Here is a 19,732-nt window from a genome sequence, read left to right on the forward strand (position 1 = left end):
GGACACCTAGAGCACGACTTCTGCACGCCAATGGTGTATTTCAATAACTCTAATGAAGGCATGCACCCCCATTGTATGTGTGTTTAGCTGCTGCTCTGGGAAAATGCAGAGATTTCATAAGCCACGGTTACAGATAACCTTGCCCTCTCTCTGCCCCCATCCACCCAACCTCAAGATCTGCTTTTCAGGATCAAATATTGGTGGGACTGTTTACAATCTTAAAATTGTAACAGTTTCAGAGAAAGCAAGCATTATGTGATACTGATGGTTACATATGCAGGTGAGAGTATATAATATGGATTTTAAAATGGCATTTGGTAAAGTACCACGTAATAGACTAAATCAAAAGTTAGAAGCGCATGATATTAAAGTGACAGTGGTAACTTGGGTACGTAATTGGCTGAGGGATAGGAGGCAGAGAGTAGTGGTGACAGATGTTTTCTGACTGGAGAAAAGTACACACTTTCAAAAGTCAATTCGACATGTACTTGAAGAGGACTAATTTGCAGGGTTATGGGGAACAAGCTGAGGTGTGGGACAAATTGGACAGCTCTTTCAAAGAGCCAGCACAGGTATGGCGGGCCAAATGGCCTCCTTCTGTGCTGCAAGATTCTATGATTCTATGAGCTGAACACTGACAGTGGTTTGTAGTGTCATTCTTAGTTCATAGTTACAATGCGAAAGCAGACATCGCCAAGATATCAAAGTGAGAGAGGTGCGCCTTACTAATTCCCGAGCAGAATATCTGTTGGGTCCACGATGGTAGCAACTTACCTCCAGTTCAAAGACTCGGGCAATATCATGTATTTAGGAAGGGTCTTTTTTGCATCTACGTGCACTGGTTCAGAAATTTTACCCATGTGTCAATCAAGTCCGATAACAGACCATTAAACAAAGAACTAAATAGTTGTTTGATGACGGGGAACAATTGAAAAAACACACCGTTGTAGCCATGTGGTAGGCATTGTGTTAGATGCATTGAGGATCTGCTTCAAGTTCTTAACAGCATAGAATTCTAAATACCAGTGAATAATGGATGGGGGTTGCACACAGGGCAATGAGCAGAAACTCAAAGTAGTGAAACTGGGGGAACGGTGAAATATAATAGCCGTATCAATTTTGAAGATGTAAATTGTAAAGGTTAGCTTTCGATGAACAATGCAAAGAAGCATATATATGGAAATGAGAAATATTGTCCATGATATATTGTACGGTTGGTCCTGACAGCTAATAAATTAGACACGCCCAAGCAACTGATCAAATCTTTTACAGATGGTGAAGATTGAGTATGTGTCTCTCTGATTTGTGAAGACAGTCATATTCATTGTTTTTAATGCACAACATCAAGTGCAGCCCCGACTTGTCAAAATATGATTTATGCACCAAATTTCTAAAACAAAATCAGTGTGTGAAGGCAGCACACAAAACTCACTTCTGGGTTTCCAATGCTGCTGATTGTCCACAATTCTGAAATTAATTCCATTTCCCTTTATGTCTACAATTTTTGTGACCCTTCAACGGTTTCAAAACCTGCTTTGACTCAGCTTTGTTTGGCTCTGTTTAATAATGTTAATGTAGTAAAGAATCACAATAACTTTGTTATAACCTTTCAGAAATCCAGGCACATCATGTTACATCTGAGAATTCTGTCCCACAATAGAGATTAAATTCTAAATATACACACTCCAGTTTAAATAGTTTCTCATCACATCCACATTCCCTACAATGTCACACTAATGACCTTAACTGGAACGATATAATTTTGTTGTGGAGTTCGCCATGGGTTAAATTTCTGGAACAGCTAAATAGTTTGTGCCGAGGCTCTGTCAAGATAGTTTATACTGCAACAAATACATCATTCAAGGGAAAATAATTTAAACATACTAAAGATCATGTGACTGATCACAATTTTCAAATAGACCACAAAGCATGTTCTTCCTCACCTTCGCTAGATCTCAATTTTTATATATTTGTGTACACAAATTTACGCTCTGATTTTACACTCACGTGAAGCATAATGTTTTTAGATTAAAGCAAAACAGACAGAAGGAAGATAAACATTGCCAGTGGGTCTGAGATATGTTAAGTTGATAAGTGGCCTTTGACAGTGGCAAACATCCAGTTTAAGAGACGACAACAGCATTAACCACATTAGCTTGCAAATGCTTTGTCATCTTAGGAAGGGGGGGGGGGAGGAAGAGAAGAAAAAAAAAAGAAATAAAGGACAAAATTGCATTTACATATAGCACCCATCAGAATAGTCAAAAGTGCTTCATAACAAATGAAATATTTTGAGGTGTAGTCACTATAGTTTTGTACACAGAAAGGTCCCACAAACAGAAGGTCAATCACCAGATAATCTGTTTTGAATGGTGTTGATCAAGGGAGAAATGTTGGCCAAAACATCAGGAAAACCTCTTGTTCTTCGAACAGTGCCATGGCATGTTTAATGTCTACTGAACTGGCAAGACAGAACCATGGTTTCATGTATAATTCAAAAGATAGTGCCTCGAACAATACAGCAGTGCACTGATGTTGAGTTAGATTACGTGCTGAAATTGTTGCTTGGGTACTATAATCTTCTGACTCAGAGGCAAAAGTGCTAACTGAGCCAAGCTGACAGAAGGGCATCCAACCCTGTTGTTATTTAATTAGATCTAGAATGTACTGTTGTAATTCAAAATTGCAGGTAGGACATCATAGGACCAGTAATATCTCTATTGTAAAATATCTAAAATAGATACAAAGGATATAAATAGGTATCAATTCAGTTATTTACAGGCCATCACAATAGGAGTTGTGTGCAGTGAAATGCCTACTCAGACCAACCATCAGAACAGAGTTACCAAACATGCTGGGCTTAATTTATTGTAAACAACTAGGGCCCGACTTTGGTGGACATACCGCCGAGAATTATAAGTTTCGTGGAAAAACAGCTGCATACCGCCTGGTGCAACTTTGGTAGGCAACATACCGCCGGGCGGTATGCATAACGTCCGCCCGGAGCACCCTACAGACCGCCCAAAAGTCCAACATTGGTAACATACTGCCGACATACCACTGGAGCTGCACCGTCTGAAAAAAGGTAGTTTTATGCCAGTGGTATGTAAACTACAATGTTCCTCTCTCACTCTTCCCCCTCCACCCCCAGCAATCTATTCCGCTCCCCCCCCCCCCCGCTCAGCAATCTAGTCCTCCACACCACCCCCCTCAGAGATCTAATCCCCCCGCCAGAGACCTATTCCGCACCCCCCCAGAAAAACGCAAAAATAAACAAACAATAATACATTTTATTCACACAACAGCCCAAGTATTATAAATAAATCAAAAACAGCACAAAACAATTAAAAATCTAAACTTACCTGGAGACACTTACCTGCAACCCAATGTCGGCAGTCTCTGGCCTCCGGACTGCTCTTCTTTGGTGGGGGGGGGGGGGGGGGGGTGGGAGAGGAAGAGAAGAACGGAGATCGATGAAAGAATGCGCATGCTCAGAACTCGGGACCTGAAGAGTCCTGAACAACTTGCCCTGCACCGCCGGAGCAGAACAACCGTCGCACTCCGCTGATGCACCACTCAGGACCGTCCGGACCAATGTTACCAGCACGGTACTGGCCAGTGAAGATTGACCGACCATCACAAGACCACCAAGAATTGGGCGGTCCACCAAAGTCGGGCCCCTAGCCTATGAAGTGTGTTGGCAAAACATATCACTCCTGTCTTTAGTTTTATAAAAACTAAAGACATGAACAATGAAAGAAGCAGTAATTTATTTTAAACAAGGCTTCAAGAGGACTAAAAAGCACTAAAATAACAGATTTGCTGGCAGATCCCTTCTAGCACTATGACAACTGTATTGTTATCATAAAAACAAAGATCATGGTTGCCCTGTGTAACATCACTGGTGTCCTCACTTTAGTTACAGCAGTGTAGTGCTGTAGTGCAGCAGCTTATAGAATATCTTCACATCCAACATGATGTTGCTACAACACAACCAAGGATTGTGTTTCAGCCACTAAACACTGCTTGCAATTTGAGTGCTGCACTAAATAATTTAGTGTTTTAAACTATCTTCAGATATTATTCCAGGTACTTTATAGAATCTAGTAAGAGGCAATTAGGAAATACATATCCAAATTTTATGTAGAACTCAGAAGAAATTAATAATCTTTACCTAAAGCTGGAATAAAGATCCCACCTCAATAAAATGTACTAAATTAATAGGAAATTACACTTTTCTGTATATAGGTTTGTAAACTTCTGTATGAAAACTGAAGCCAAACTCTCAGCATAGGTTTTCCAAACAGAACAAAAATTAACCATCTGACAACAGAAATTAACCCTTTCCAGAACAATTTCAACTGATAAAACGGCTGAAAAGCTATGGGTAACTTTTTGCTTTATGTTTTCAGTACACAGAGAACACGTATTAAAACACTCAGCGCAGTGTATCTTGTATTCGTTACACAGCCCACCCAATTTTCCATTCACTAATTGAAATAGACAGGGCAGAACAGGACCCGTGGGGGTTTTGGGGGGGGGGGGGGGGGAAAGAGTAAATCCAGCCAACTGCATAATGAGCACTCTATCCCAATATTCATGTGCACCTGGTGTTCTGGGATCATGTGTGGAAAAATCATCCTAATATGTGGACTCAAGAACTAAATTTGTAGTGTTAAAAGTAAAACCAGTGTAGCAGAATTATTAATGTGGTCTAACCTTTTTTTAAATATCTGTGTTTTCAAGTAAATGCATTCAGACATAGCTGGAACTGCACTTTCATAGTTGGCATTTGATAACCTCCACTGTAATCTAACTACTGCCTCGTTCAGTTTACATGCACATTAAAAAGGAGTAGCATGGTTCAAGAATTGCTGAATCTCTGACATGCCCTTGTCAAGAAAAAAAAAGGATTGGTGCCTCAACAATGAGGGGAAAGGCAAGCCTGTTCTAAACTGACATTTTTGCACAGATTCAAAAAAGGTAATCATCAAATCGGTATCATGGGGGCCAAGTTTCGGCCGGAATTGCTCCTGTTTTTTTTGGAGCAACTGGTTTAGAATGGAGTATCTTAGAAATTGCAATTCTCAGCATTTCGTTTGCTCCAGTTCGTCAGTTAGAACAGTTTCAGTTTGGAACAGATTTTTTTTTTCCCAAAAGGAGGCGTGTCCGGCCACTTACGCCCATTTTGAAAGTTTAGGCAGTGAAAACTTACTCCAAACTAACTTAGAATGGAGTAAGTATAGATTTTTGTATGCTCAGAAAAAACTTGCCTACACTTAGAAAATCAGGTGCAGGTTACAAATCAGGCATAGGGAATGGAGGGGGGGGCTTAAAGGGAAGTTTACAAACATTAAACACTTCAGTTTTACAAATAAAGAGCTATCATCAATAATAAATGATAACTGCATCAATAAATCAACCAATAAATCAATCAAAAAAATAAAAAATTCAAAAATTCAAAAATTAAAACAAAACATTTTCTTCTTACCGACTGCAGCACCGGGAGTCCTCCAACAGCGTGCTGGGATGCCCCCCCCCCCCCCCCAGTGTGTCTCTATCTCTGTCAGTGTCTGTTTCTGACAGCGAGGGGAGGGGGGAGGGGGAGGGGGAGGGGGAGGGGGAGGAGGAGGAGAGGGGAGGGAGGAGGGAGGCAGGGAGGGGGGGGTCGGAGGTCGGGTTGCCAGGAAAGGGGGGGGAAAAAAGAGAGTCGCGAGTCACGGAGGTGGGGGGCGGGTCGCAGAGGTCGTGGGGGGAGAGTCGCGGAGGGGGGGAGGGGGGAGCGGAGGTCGGGTCGCCGGGGGGAGCAGACGTCGGGTCACCGGGGGTGGGGGTGGCAGGGAAGAGCGGGGGTCGGGTCGGGTCCGGGGAGCGGGAGTCAAGTCGGGTCGGGTGGGAGGTGAGCCTTATCCACACAGCCCCAGTGAGGCCATTCGGCCAGGGCTCGGGGCTGCATGCTTCGGGCCCCTCCCACAGTTTTGGGCGCCTGGAGCTACTGCACATGCGCTCCCACTGTAGCGCGCATGTGCAGAGGTCCTGGCACTGTTTTCAGCGCAGGAACCTGACTCCGCCCCCCACAGCTCATGCTGCGCCGCGCCCAGCTCCAGAGGACCTGCAAGGAGCCAGAGAATAGGTGAGTTTTTTTTTAGGCGCACTTTGTGGCGCGAAAAACGGGCGTCCAGGTCCGGGCTGCGCCGTTTTAGGCGCGGCCCAAAACTTGGGCCCATTGAATCTATCCAAAAACAGATTTGATGAACTGTAGTGGAACCCCATTTCTGACATGACTATGGTGCATTGTACGTCTGACCATAACATATCAGACATGACCAATTATCTGTAACACCCTTCATATGATGCATACATAAAACATTGAACAGTTTTCTATGAAAAAAGTGCAGGGTTTTGAATATTGTACTGCTGACTGATTGACACATGGTTTTACGACAATGCGATTGCAACTTTTAGACCACCCTTTATCAAGAATGCTGCCAAATACAGACATACATATAAACATACATACACACATATCAAAAATTGGCAACATAGTATATAGTGAGGAGGATAGTAGCACACTTTAGGAGGACACACAGAGACAGGTGAAACCAACTGACATCGCAGTTGCAATTTCATGTGGCTAAGTGTGAGATGAGGTGATGCATTTTGGGGGGGGGGGGGGGGGGGGGAACAACATGAAGGGGCAGAATAATCCAGATGGCACTATTTTGAAGGGGGTGCAAGAGCAGAGCGACCTGGGGTTGCATATTCACAAATCTCTGAAGGTAGAAGGGCAAATTGACAAGGTGGTTAAGAAAGTGTATAGATAGATACTTAGCTTTTAAATAGGGGCATTCAATACAAAAACTAGGAAGTCATGCTAAACCTTTACAAATCACTGGTTAGGCCTCAGCTGGAGTATTATGTACAACTCTGAGCACCACACGTTAGGAAGGATGTCAAGGCCTTGAAGAGGGTACAGAGGAGCTTTACCATGATCATACCAGGGATGAGGGACTTCAAATTATGTTGAGAAGCTGGGATTGTTCTCTTTAAAGCAGCAAAGTTCAAGGGGAGACATAAAATAGAGGTATTCAAAATTATATGGGGTTTTCATAAGAAACAGTTTCCTCCAGCAAGTAGGTCGGTAACCAGAAGTTATCGACGTAAAATAATTGGCATAAGAACGAGAGGGGAAATGAGAAGAAACTTTTTCGCACAGAGGTTATGATGATCTGGAATGCACAATCTGAGAGGGAGGTGGAATCAGATTCCATAGGAACTTTCAAAAGGCAACTGGACATGTACTTGAAGAGGAATAATTTGCAGGGTTATGGGGAAAAAGCTAGCGTGTGGGACTACGTTGGACAGCTCTTTCAAAGAGCTGGCACAGACATAATGGGCCGAATGGCATCCTTCCTTGCTGTAGAATTCTACGAATCTCCCCATGCTCAGCCTCAACAGGGTTGGTGAGAAGGTGTGCTGCTGAAATTTATAATATTCCTGTGAGAGTGTGGCCTTTTCAGAGCTTCCGATTTACAGACTGGAAATTTCCAATTAAATTGTTCTTTAAGGTTCTTTAATACCAGTGAGAAAAGACAAAATATTCTGAAATGAGCACCAAACAGCTAAGTACATCAACTGTGGAAATAAATGGTGCATTTATCCCATTTGTGCAAGTCCAGGTCACTTCAGCAATATCAATTACCGCAATATTTTACAAACAGCAGCAATGGCTCCCATTCCCCCAACACCTCAAATTTAAAATTCCCATCTAGTTGTTTAAATCCAACCTCTTCTCATTTCTGTAAACTACTCCTATAACCCTATTCTCCCTGACCTCTCGTGCATCCCCATCTTCCCCACTAGCGGCCCCCACCCCTCCCCCGAAGCCATCCTTCGGACACCTGGGCCTTGACTTGAATTCTCTTCCTATACTCTTACACCTCCCTTTTCAGAACCTCCTTAAAACGCACCTCTTTGGGAACTCCTCCTAACTGCTCATTCGGCTCAATGTCCATTTGTCCTTGCAGCTCTGAAGCACCTGGAGATATTTTCTTACATTGTGGGCTAGACTTTGCATTGGTGTCCAGATTGCCCAAAAATGGCAGTATTTCCGTCGTTAGCGATCATATTTTTTTTCGTGATCAGCGGAATATCACCCATCTTAATACCTGTTAGTTTCCACTTTTTAATTTGGGCGTTAGCCGCAGTGATGTGAAATGGGAGTTAGCGATTTATTCCATCGTGCAACGGTCTTTTCCCATGTTTCAGGAGGTCAGGGGTCATCTACATGAGAGAGAGAGAGAGAGAGAGAGAGAGAGAGAGAGAGACAGACACTTGTGTCAAGTATTGGTATATTATTGGTATTATTAATCGAAAATGGAGAATATACAATTATTTGAGGTTAATATATGAGTGAAGAGGAGAATGTGGCTGAAGTGGGTGAGGTGGGCGAAGAGATGGGCGGACGAAGACGTGCAAAGCGCTTCAGCGAGGAGGCCAATGTTGCCCTGGTCTCAGAGGTGGAGAACCGATGGATCCAATTGACCCAGGGTGGTCGTGGGAAACCATCCCCCAGGGTGTACCAGAGAATCTGGTCCGAGATTGCGGAGGTCGTATCGTCGACAACGCACGAAGTGACAGAGCCAAACCAGTGCCACAAGTTCCAGAGTAAGTACCTGCATTACATTTATTAATTTAATAAATTGTATTGAAGCAATGATTAATTTAAATGTAGATTGTAGTTAGGCTGGTAATCTGGTGTAATGCGTTTAATCCTAACCTCGATCTTATTCAAGTTATTCTCAGACGGTAGATATAACCATGCATTTAATGGCATACGAAGCGTATTAGCATATAACGTTGACTATGATTAGAATGGGATGACTAATTGGGGATTTCCTGTGTTGTAGGAGTTGTGTAATAGTATTAATAAATAATATATTTGTCAGTAATCTGATATGTCATATCTGTAATAGTACCTAGGCAATGATCTTATGCCATGCTCTTGTCACCTTTGCAGAAGAAGCTTTCGAAGAATCACACCGAGCAGAGGCACACTGGTGGCGGACCAGGAGATCTCACCCTGCTGACCGTCCTCGAAGAGCAGCGTTGGCCTTGGGGAGGTCCACAACCGGTCGGCCACCCGTGGTGGTCCTGAATCCATTCTTGCGCCACATGAGGAATGTATAAACCATTGGTGATTTAAAGGAATTAAATGTAATTTCAGTATAATATATGATTGATGTAATGTTCTGTAATTAATGATAGGATCATGAAATATCATTGTAATGCAATGCAAATTCTGTATTATGATGTTAATTATATGTGATGCTTGTCAGTATATTTATAGCAGTAGTGTTGCTACTCATGCATATGCCTGCGTAGCGTAAGCATTCTCATGTGACCCTGGCATCACTTTCTCTTCTACTAACCCCATTTAAGTTTTCTAGGTCACAGGCTTTCCAGGTTCCTCAGGCTTGTCAGCCTTCACAGGATCCCCAGGTTCCTATAGTCGCACCTGTTGTCTCTGGAGGCAAGAGCCTCTCCTGTTCTTCTGCAGGTCCTCCTATCCACCGAGGATAGTGAGGAGATGGAAGAGGAGCCGAATGCCCTCTCATCATGTGTTCCTGCGGCCATGTCCTCTTCCACCGAGGGGTAGCAGGACACCCAGAGTGGTTCCATGCCTGCGCCGACCCCATGGAGGTTGGTCTGCTTGAAGACCGGCAGATTTAAGTGTGGACATGGTGAATCTATGAGAGTCCATGGATGCCAGAGGGCAGCCAGTGGTCCCAGAATACAGCACTGCACTCCAAGGTGCCGTACTGCCACCGACACATGCGGGTCAGGAGGAAGTTCTTGCTTCTGACTCGGAGGACGTTTCCTCGGAAACATCCTCTCCATCTCCAGCCCAATCTATTAATCTGCCATCACCTCCCCCACCCCTCCCCGTCCCACAGCAGCAGCACTCGAGGCACCCTGCTGCAAGGCAGCTTGGAGTTAGAGTTGGTAGGGGAAGGGGAGGCGGTGTGGTTAAGATGAGGGGCGAGGGGATAAAGGAAAGGAGAAGCATGGCTGCAGGTATTCTTCGAATTATTGTTAAAATATTTGTTGAATGATGGATGGGTGGGTGGTTGGTTGTTATATTTATAATTGTTTTTTTTTTTAAAAAAGTATGTTGTTGTTGCTTTTATTGTTTTGTTATTTATAAAATTTTCACTGTTGGCATGGGGGTGGGGGGGTACATGGGTGTTAACTTTTAATGGTGTTTATTTAAAAACATTTTTTAACACTTTTACAACATTAAAAATGTTTTATTTAACTTAACATTGTTGTACAGTGTCTTCAAATAGCAGAAATGTTAAGCATACACAAAGTTTGCAAACACTGGCGAGGCCAGACCAGGAAAGGCAAAGATGAAACGTAATGGGACACCAACTGTAACTGTCACCAACGTAACGTAAAACATTCATTTATGAGCTGCGGACACAACAGTCTTGCAGCTGCATTAACTAGCAACATTAGTTCAAGCAAAGCGTTCATTTACAAGCTGCTGACTACCACGAGGCTTTTCCCGGGGTCGAGGGTGGGATGGGGGCATGGGTTCAACACCAGCCTGATTGTCCTCCCCGAGGTCATCGTCCACCTCCTCGCCTGCCTCTCCTGAGGTGTACCGGCAGTCCCATCTGGCAATTCTTGTCCCCTCCTGATAGCTAAGTTATGCAATATGCAGCACACCACAATGAACTGAGCGACCTACTCAGGGTGGTATTGTAATTCACCTCTCGAATGGTCCAGGCATCTGAAGCACTGCTTGAGCACTCCAATTGTCTTTGATGATAGTGTGTGGCGCTATATGGCTTTTGTTTTAGCGTTTCTCAGCTTCTGTCTGGGTCTTATGTGGGGGGGGAGGGAATCATGAGCCAGCTGGCAAAGCCAAATCCTTTATCCCCCAGCATCCAACCATTACCTTGTGGCTAACTTTTACAGGTCAGAGACAGTGCTCTCACATAAGATGTGCGCACCATGGATGCTCCCCAGAAAATTTGCATTTACTGCCACGATTATTTGGTTGCGGCCAACAACGAGTTACACATTCAGTGGGTGGAATCCCTTTCGGTTCCGAAACGCATGGCAATGTGCGTACAGTCTATTGCTCGATGCACCTTGGGGAAGTTTGCTATTCGCGAGAAACCCAAAGCCCTCTCAGTCTGTGCCTCCCTGGTCATAGGGAAGCTTATAAAGTCCCTCCTGCATGCGTAAAGGGCTACAGTCACCTGTCGAATGCAGCAATGTGTGGCGTGCTGAGATACCTCAAATGTCGCCAGCTGAGGCCTGAAAGGAGCCCGATGCAATGAAGGAAAGTGCTACAGTAACCTTGACCTCAATGGGCAGTGCGGTCCTGATGGTGCTGTTAGGTTGCAGATCTCCCTTAATAAGCTGACATCCTTTCGGAAGCGCAGCCTCCTAAGGCACATGTTTTCGGACAAGTTCAGGTATGACCGCTTATCCCTGCAAGTGCGTCGGGTATAAGGTTTCCTCCTCCTCCTCCTCAGCAGTCTGCCACCTCTTTGATTGGGCACATAATGCTCTCCCATCTCTAGTCTGCAGCATGTGAGCAGTCATCAATACTGGCTGAGAAATTACAGGCCCCAATACCATTACTAAATGCCCTATTTATATGTATTCAGAATTATTAAATTGTCCTCTTAAAAACTCAATAAAAAATGCAAATTCACCACAATATGATTAGATGGTTGTCAAGAGATTTTAAAACTATCTTAAAAGCACTCATGAATTACTTCAAAGCTCCAATGAACTTGAAGCAGCCTTTTATGAAAGGTCCTCCGAATTACAAAATGGCGTCCATACCACTGGGTTAAGGTCAGGGGAGTGCAGCTTTTTTTGGGCGAGTGATCTTTTGGGCGGTATATGGGTAAGATGTGAAAAGTAACGCTCGGCAATATTCTGGGCGGTTTCTGGGTGTTAGTTTCCATTATAAACAGTCTTCTGGGGCGGTGCACGATTGCTGATGTCGTCATTTTTCTTTTTAAATGGTTGGGCGGTTCAGTTAATTCTCACCGTTAACTTTATGCCAAAACTTATGCCGGCGATAAATGGGAGATAGTTTCCATTTTTATTGAAATATGGGCGTTAGACTAAATCTTAGCAGTTAAATGGGCGATAACTGGGCAAACCTGATAGAAAGTCTAGCCCTAAATGTGCTATATAAATCTAAGTTACAGTTAGCTGAAGTGTTATTTTTCTTTACAAGACAGATACATTTGGACACACCCCTACCATTTCAAAGTACAAGTGATATATATAATTTCCAAGATATGCTGCCAATATTCCACATAGAAATGGAATGCTGGTTGGCACAGTTGTTATCATGGCTCAACTTCCTCAAGTCAAAGAAAACAAAGTCTCGGCACCCATTTTCATACAGCACTGCAAAAGGTCATTGTGCAGCAAGTAAAATAATGGAAACTATTCTAAGCAGTAGACTGTAGAATTGCCTATGCCATGGTTCGGAATTCCTTCCGCCAGTTATCCATGCAAAAGACTTCCACATTAGAATCGCTTGTGTGTGTTTTGGCAAAAGTTTGCCTCAAAGGGAGTAATTCCCCCAGTTTTACTTCGTGTCGAATAAAGCAACTTACTAAACCAAACCAAACAATGCCTCACCTAGTGTTCACTCAGTCTGCCTTCAGAAAGATTAATGCTCAAGACGCAGGGATCTGGTAAAGATCACAATGGAGTTTCATTGGGCCCAAGTTTCCCCCCACCTGTAAAAACAGTGCACCACTAAAAAGGGCACTGAAAAGTTACCTTCCAATTCTCCCCGCTCCTCAGGATGTCTTCAGCCTCTGCATGGTGCAGCACATCCAGTGTGGGGTGGAGCCAGGTCATGGCGCTGTAAAAAAAAAAGTGCCGGGACCTCTGCACATGCGCACTAGAGTCTCTGCGACGCTCTGTAGACTGTGTGGGAGGGGCCCGAAGCACGCCATCCCTAGCACTGGCCGAATGGGCTCCCTCATCGGTGGCCTGCTGCATTCCTTAAGGTAGGACTACTATTTTTTATGTGTTATTTATTGATTGGTTATTTATCACTTTGGTCTTGGTGCTTTAGGTGCAGGGTTCCTTGTATTTTTTTATTTGTTAATTAATTGCTTATTACTTTGTGCTTTGTAAGTCTTGGTGCTAGGTGCAGGTCCTCTCAGCTTCCTTGTATTTTTTATGTGTTATTGAATGCTTATTTTTGTGCTTTGTTTAATACTTGGTGCTTTAAATGGATTTATGCTTCTTTAATGTTGTTGTGAAGGTGTTTAGTGCTTTACAAAATCCTCTCACTTCCGGGGGGGTGGGGAGAGGGATCTCTGGCTACCTGCGCTGATTTCTTAGCTCACTGCAAGGTTTTTCTGTGCCGACACAAGTGGCCACATACACTGGCCTAAGTTAGTTTGGCATAACTTTTAGCTGTCGAAACTTGCTTAAATGGCCAAAACAGGCATAAGTGGCTGGTAACGCCCCTTTTGGAAAAAAAAACGAAACAAAAAAACCTAACTAACTCACTTACACTGGTGCAAATTAAATGGGCAGAATTGCGATTTTTAAGATGCTAAAAAAATCTAGTTGCTCCAAAAAAAAAAAAAAATGGAGCAACTCCTGGGGAAACTTGGGCCGAAGGTTACACTCCCAGGACCCACTACCATACTGAAAGATAATGGACCAGTAAGAGTCAACTTGTTTTTTTTATAAAAGCAAGCAACCATATCACTTAGAGAACAACGGACATGATTAAACCAGAGTAGACACCTGTGGCAAACCCAAATTCATTACTTGTGTAACTATTCTCGATAACAGCCAGCATACATTTAGAAGAGAAAAATCCTCTCCAACAAAACTCACGACACAGATGAAGGAAGAATGGCAGCCTTCTGTTTATACAGCCCGTATCACATCTTACAGAAATGCCTGTGGCTGTTTAGAAAACAAAATTAAAGATAATGGAACTCTGATGTGGGTTTTTTTTTTTAAAAAAAGACTTTCAGAAAAGTTTTTACAAAAATTCACATTCATGGGTTCAAATTCTAGTTTATTTTTCTCTTCGCAAAATAAAGATACAAGAGAAAGAGAAAGAAAATCTTTCACCTTGGAGAGCATGTTTGACTCCGACAAAGAGGGTGAAAGCCTAATGTCTGTCTGTATCAGTATCTTTTTCTCTTGCACAACTAAGGAGGATTAAAAATAAATTTTATTCTGGCAGTCCGTTTCCAGCAAATTATGATTTCACAGAACAAATTCTCCAAATTTGACATTCAATTGAGTATACCAGATGCACGAGAATATAAAGGAAGGATAACGTTAAATTACTTACCATTCTTATTCTTTGAATCTTGGTATTGTCATTCTACCTAGTTATCAACTTCTTGGATTATTTTTGCAATACAGCTGTGGCCTATATTGGAAGACTCCCAGAAGTCTTTAAAAGGTCATTGGAAAATCAAAGGCGTGCGCAGCAGGATTAGATTTAAAAAAAATGCTCCGTGAGGTTAAGTGAAAGTGCGTTTGTCAGGCCTCGCTTGTCGAGCAACAAACAGACCCAAAAAAACATTCCTTTTTGGAATTCCACAGACATCAAATGTAAACAAATCAACTAAATTCAGAATGAAGTCTATGAGAAAGATGGCCTGAACAGGAAAGAAAGAAAATGTGACGAGGATGCAACACGACAGACATGTGTTTATCCTCTCTGCCCGAGGATACAAAAGGAAGAATAATGTTAATACCTACCAGAGAGACATGCATTTTTATTCTTTGAATCTTGATATTGCCATCCTCCCTAGTTATCAACTTTTTGGATTCTTGATCCATGTATTGAGAACTACCAGCGCAGCATCAGCTGTATCAGATTTTCCACTTCCCTCTCTCTCTCTCTCTGAACTTTCAGCGTTTTCTTCTCAGGTCCAATCCTGACATTATCAAACCAGCTGACAAATGGGATGCCGTGTTGTATGGTGGAAGGACCTCTATATTGCAGATGCGGAATGCCAATCCTGACAACTACTCATACCTCCCTCTGGACCATGAACCCACTATTGCATGTCAAACCAAGCATGTCCCCATCTCCTTGAATATCAGCCCAACCAATCCCCATCCTCTGGATAAAAGTGTTACTATGGAAAGTCGCACTGGTCTTAGCCGTGTCTGTCTTTTTGTATATGTTCAACATTTTGGCCCCAATTTTGCCCAGGCACTGGGCGCCATTTTTTTTCAGCACCCAGTGATTTTTCTGGCGCTGAAGCTTAATTTAAAGGTTGCCCAATGTTGGGCGCCGGCGTTGATTACCAACGTCTGAATGTTTGGCGCCATACATTCTAGTGCTGGTGTATGAGGAAAAGTAGGTCAGGCACCATTTCGGGACATAATGACAACTTTCATCATGAACGATATTTTTTTAAATCGGCGCACAGACCCTAGAAATAAGCCTTACCTGCAGTTAAAGAAATCCACGCTGGCCCGCTCCTATTCCCAGCCGAAGGGCCTCGCTGGCTATTTTACATCAACTTTTTGTAAATTTAAAAATACAATTATATGGAAGTTTAAAAATAAAACTGATAAAAGTAAACTTGCCATTAAATGCTACTCCTTCAATGATAGAACTGTAAGCAGGCAAATAAAAAATAAATCTTCACCACCTTTTTCATCGATGTTCTTAGTTGCCCAAAATCTTCCAAGGTGTTCTAGAAGTCCAGGGAAGCCTTGTAAATCCGCCAGGCAGGCAAAAATCACCAGAATAATTGAAAACTTCAACTTAAAAACAGGAGTGGCAGCTTTCTCCCAATCCTCCACGCAACCGACTCCAGCCGCTGATATCCCAGGCCAAAGATCTTCTACCCACGTGGCCCGCTGCTATCCCTGGCCGATCTACATGCGCAGATTATTTTTTTTTTTGAGGGCATGCATTGTGTATTTCAGGCACACACTCTGAGCACAATCCTGCGAGATCAACTCAAGTAGCACTGGCGCGACAAGATGCTTATGTTTGCAGAAAACTTGGGATTTTTTTTTTCAGCGCAGAGGGTCCACAAAGAAACGTGTGTCCAGGTCAGTGTACGCCATTAGTTTTACTTCTGGAAAATTGGGTCCTTTGTTCCAGTCTACTCTGCACCCCTCTCTGATCTCTTTTTCTGTTACACTGATGTGTGTGTCAGTGCTGCTTCCGGCTCTTGTCCTCATCTAGAGATCTTCATTCATTTTGTTTGATTTCCACCACTCACTTACTTTTGTGATCCATCTCTGACACTTCCCTTCCCGAGATTCTCCATTTCTAATTGAGGGAATAGGTAGCCCCTCAATATCAATTACAAGCGCAGACTCAACTACCCATATACTTCTCCCCACCATGCTCCTTGTAAAGACTCCATTCCCTCCTCAGTTGTTTCACCTCAGTCACATCTGTTCTGATGTCACTTTCCACACCAGAGCTTTCAAAAATGTCCTATTTTTTCCATCAGCCAAGGATTCCCTGCCACCATGATTTAAAAAAAAGTGTCTGTTCCATTTCCCATGCTGGTTCTCCTCTTGCCCCCCACCCCCACTCCTTTCAGCACTTGCCACCGGCCCCCCACCCCCAACCCCTCCTCTCAGCACTATGATGGGATCCTCCTTGTTCTTGTCTACCATCTCAGCAGCCTCCACATTTAGGTCTACCATCTACAATCCCATCACCAAATGCCATCCCGACATCCCCTCCCATTATTCTGGAGACTGTTCCCTCCGACAGTTGACACCCTGGTTCACTCTTTCATCGCCTGCACTGTACACTCTCCTTCCCTGGTACCTTCTCATGCAAGTGCAAGATATTAAAAAAACAGCTTAATCACCATCTCCTACACCACCGTCCAGGGCCCCAAACATCCCTTCCAGGTCACGCAGCAATTTATTTCCTCCAACCTAGTATACTGTATTTGCTGCTTGTGGTGCGGTCTCCTCTACGTTGGGAGATCAAACACAGATGAGGCAATTACTTTGCTGAACATTTCTGTTCTAGCCACAAGTACGACTCTGAACTCCCTGTCGATTGCCCTTTTAATTCTTCCATCACTCCCACTCTGACCTCTCGATCTTTGACCTTCTGCACTGTTTCAATGAAGCTCAACATAAGCTCAAGAAACAGCACCTCATCTTTCTACTAGACACTTGCCGCCCTCTGGCCTCAGTATTGAAGTTAACAACTTTAGACCTTAACTACAGCTTCCATTTTTCAATGGCAGTAGATGCTGGCAATGTAGAATAAGTGTAACATAGAAACATAGAAAATAGGTGCAGGAGCAGGCCATTCATCCCTTCTAGCCTGCACCGCCATTCAATGAGTTCATGTCTGAACATGAAACTTCAGTACCCCCTTCCTGCTTTCTCGCCATAACCCTTGATCCCCCGAGTAGTAAGGACTTCATCTAACTCCATTTTGAATATATTTAGTGAATTGGCCTCAACTACTTTCTGTGGTAGAGAATTCCACAGGTTCACCACTCTCTGGGTGAAGAAGTTTCTCCTCATCTCGGTCCTAAATGGCTTACCCCTTATCCTCAGACTGTGACCCCTGGTTCTGGACTTCCCCAACATTGGGAACATTCTTCCTGCATCTAACCTGTCTAACCCCATCAGAATTTTAAACGTTACCATGAGGTCCCCTCTCATTCTTCTGAACTCCAGTGAATACAAGCCCAGTTGATCCAGTCTTTCTTGATAGGTCAGTCCCACCATCCCGGGAATCAGTCTGGTGAATCTTTGCTGCACTCCCTCAATAGCAAGAATGTCCTTCCTCAAGTTAGGAGACCAAATCTGTACACAATACTCCAGGTGTGGCCTCACCAATGCCCTGTACAACTGTAGCAACACCTCCCTGCCCCTGTATTCAAATCCCCTCGCTATGAAGGCCAACATTCCATTTGCTTTCTTAACCGCCTGCTGTACCTGCATGCTAACCTTCAATGACTGATGTACCATGACACCCAGGTCTCGTTGCACCTTCCCTTTTCCTAATCTGTCACCATTCAGATAATAGTCTGTCTCTCTGTTTTTACCACCAAAGTGGATAACCTCACATTTATCCACATTATACTTCATCTGCCATGCATTTGCCCACTCACCTAACCTATCCAAGTCACTCTGCAGCCTCATAGCATCCTCCTCGCAGCTCACACTGCCACCCAATTTAGTGTCATCCTCAAATTTGGAGATACTGCATTTAATCCCCTCGTCTAAATCATTAATGTACAGTGTAAACAGCTGGGGCCCCAGCACAGAACCTTGCGGCACCCCACTAGTCACTGCCTGCCATTCTGAAAAGTACCCGTTTACTCCTACTCTTTGCTTCCTGTCTGACAACCAGTTCTCAATCCATGTCAGCACACTACCCCCAATCCCATGTGCTTTAACTTTGCACATTAATCTCTTGTGTGGGACCTTGTCGAAAGCCTTCTGAAAGTCCAAATATACCACATCAACTGGTTCTCCTTTGTCCACTTTACAGGAAACATCCTCAAAAAATTCCAGAAGATTTGTCAAGCATGATTTCCCTTTCACAAATCCATGCTGACTTGGACCTATCATGTCACCATTTTCCAGATGCACTGCTATGACATCCTTAATAATTGATTCCTGCATTTCAGAGGATGGCGAGGCAAGTGGGTTGATGCTAAAAATGGGCACCCCCCCCTCCATCACCACACTGTGCTGGTGGGTGGGGGTAGTCTGCACCCTTGGTGTCAACCTGACTTTTCCTACCAAATTCCTGGGCCACGAGATCCAGCTCCACTTGACCAATTTTACACACTTTGCATCCCACTTACCGATTTCCCTTCATCTTTTCTCACACTCTCGTGTATCTCACACTACTGTACATAACTATCTTACCATGCTATACATGACTGTAACCAGAGATGACCTGTAACCACAAGCTTACCTTACCACCAGCAGTGCACTTGCAGGAGACACTGGATACCTGTCCTCGACAAGTATATAAGGACAGGTCTCAGGAATGTGTAGCATTCGAGAGCTGTGTAATAAAGGTGCAGGTCCTGAGTGACCTTGACTTCAGTATGTGCCTCGTGTGAATCTGTACTGCAGGGACAGGACTTTACAGTGGCGACGAGTTACGGGATCACAGAATCCACAGAATGGCGACCAACAGCGCAGATGAAAAATACAATGCTGGAGATAATTGGGAGGACTTTATAGAAAGCCTCCAGCAAAGCTTTGTAACCAAAGACTGGTTAGGCGACGACAAGGCTGACAAGAGAAGAACCCATCTCTTGATCAGCTGTGGCTCGAAAACATACGCTTTAATGAAGGACCTGCTGGCACCCGAGAAACCAGCAAGCAAGTCGTTTGAAGAGTTTAGCACACTGGTAAGAGACCATCTGAAGCCAGCGAGCAGCCGACACATGGCCAGACACAGGTTCTACAACTACACACGCTGTGTGGGCTAGAGCATACCCGACTTCGTGACGGAACTTCTGAGGTTGGCTAGTTTATGTGAGTTCTTCGATGAACTAAGGAGAGAAGTACTGAGAGACTTTTTTATTGAAGGAATAGGCCACGCAGGCATATTCCAAAAGCTCATAGAAACCAAGAACTTGACCCTAGAGGCAGCAGCACTGGTTGCACAGACATTCTTGGCAGGAGAAGAAGAAACGAGGTTGATCTACACTGCGGGTACGACAAC

At 43.7% G+C, this 19,732-nt stretch overlaps 1 protein-coding gene across 2 annotated transcripts in view; it reads right to left on the reverse strand.

Annotated features, from left to right (window-relative positions):
• cdk14 (cyclin dependent kinase 14) overlaps positions 1-19,732 on the reverse strand; it is an 860,906-nt gene that overhangs the window by 733,937 nt on the left and 107,237 nt on the right. The window contains exon 1 of one of the 2 annotated variants that reach the window (XM_070881319.1): positions 14,378-14,425. The exons of the other annotated variant lie outside the window; for it this stretch is intronic. Within the exon in view, the coding sequence (XP_070737420.1) occupies positions 14,378-14,380 (3 nt within the window). The 5' untranslated portion in view covers positions 14,381-14,425. Of the gene's footprint in view, positions 1-14,377; positions 14,426-19,732 lie in introns of those variants that run through there. 2 annotated transcript variants of the gene reach the window in all.

This window comes from Pristiophorus japonicus, chromosome 5 (assembly GCF_044704955.1).
Source record: "Pristiophorus japonicus isolate sPriJap1 chromosome 5, sPriJap1.hap1, whole genome shotgun sequence".
Taxonomy (NCBI): domain Eukaryota; kingdom Metazoa; phylum Chordata; class Chondrichthyes; family Pristiophoridae; genus Pristiophorus; species Pristiophorus japonicus.